Below are 1,037 nucleotides of genomic sequence, written 5' to 3' on the forward strand. Positions count from 1 at the left end.
TGCGGGAGTGGAATCGAATCGAATATTTTCCGTAACCGGAGGGAAACGAGGAATGTACAAATATCGATTCTTACGCATCACATTTGAAGGATCTCAACGAAGGATTATACGATTTTGCGAAACCATTTGATTCACCGCTTGTCTTCCCTCAAATAAATTCGTTGAACATTCTCAATCGCAGGTTGAAAAAAAAATTTCTTTACTAAAAATTGTTAACATTAAACATTTTTGTTAAGCATTACCAGTACAAGAAGGAAGTATTTGAAGGAATAACAGTTTATTTTTTGGAAAACATTTATAATTAGCAAATAAGTGTAAAACAGTCAAAAGCCTATTGCTTAACTTATTTCTCAATGTTTTTGGTCTTGTTTGGCTGTAGCTCTGGAGTAAGAGAATAATAGACATGAAAAAGAATGATTCGACGAAATATTTTAGAATTCTTATATCTTCCAGAAAAACAAATTTTGTTTGAAAATTGGAAATTTTGTCAGTTTCATACTACAACCTGATTTGACTAATACTGATCTTATCAAAAATGTAATTTTGCAGGAATTTGGTACGACGTACAAGTGCATTTACTCCCCGAAGTGGGCGCCAATTATGCGAAAAAAACAAATTACTGTAAAAAAAAATATATCAAAATATTTGTTTGTCGGCGATCTCATTCTTATACGCATTTCATGATGTTACCTGCATATTTATTATCATTGTTGTACAGTGTGTATTTTATTTTCAATTGTTATATATTAATCCTATTAAAATCCTTACAATTAGCAGAAATGGGAAAAAAAAATTGTTGCCTGCTTGGTAATAGTAGCAAAAATTAAAACATGAGACCAAAGATGAATTGTGTTCAAGAATGATAGTATCGGTTGATTTCGAATATAAGTTTTATTGTATAAATAATGAAAAAGTGTTAACATTTCAGTCAACATCATTGGCAAATGAATAATAAGCGAGAAAAAAGTAAGAGTCAAAGCAGAATTATAGAGATTACACATATGAAGAATAACGATAATTTAATATGCAAATTTTGC

At 30.0% G+C, this 1,037-nt stretch overlaps 1 protein-coding gene across 1 annotated transcript; it reads left to right on the forward strand.

Moving 5' to 3' along the window:
• Positions 1-76: 76 nt before the first annotated feature.
• Positions 77-694, forward strand: LOAG_19104 (hypothetical protein; the record flags this gene model as incomplete). Its single annotated transcript, XM_020451758.1, has 2 exons — positions 77-181; positions 550-694. Coding segments are annotated over 2 exons (181 nt in total), but the record flags the coding sequence as incomplete, so codon positions are not given.
• Between the last annotated feature and the right edge of the window lie 343 nt (positions 695-1,037).

This window comes from Loa loa, assembly GCF_000183805.2.
Source record: "Loa loa unplaced genomic scaffold supercont3.1616, whole genome shotgun sequence".
Classification (NCBI taxonomy): domain Eukaryota; kingdom Metazoa; phylum Nematoda; class Chromadorea; order Rhabditida; family Onchocercidae; genus Loa; species Loa loa.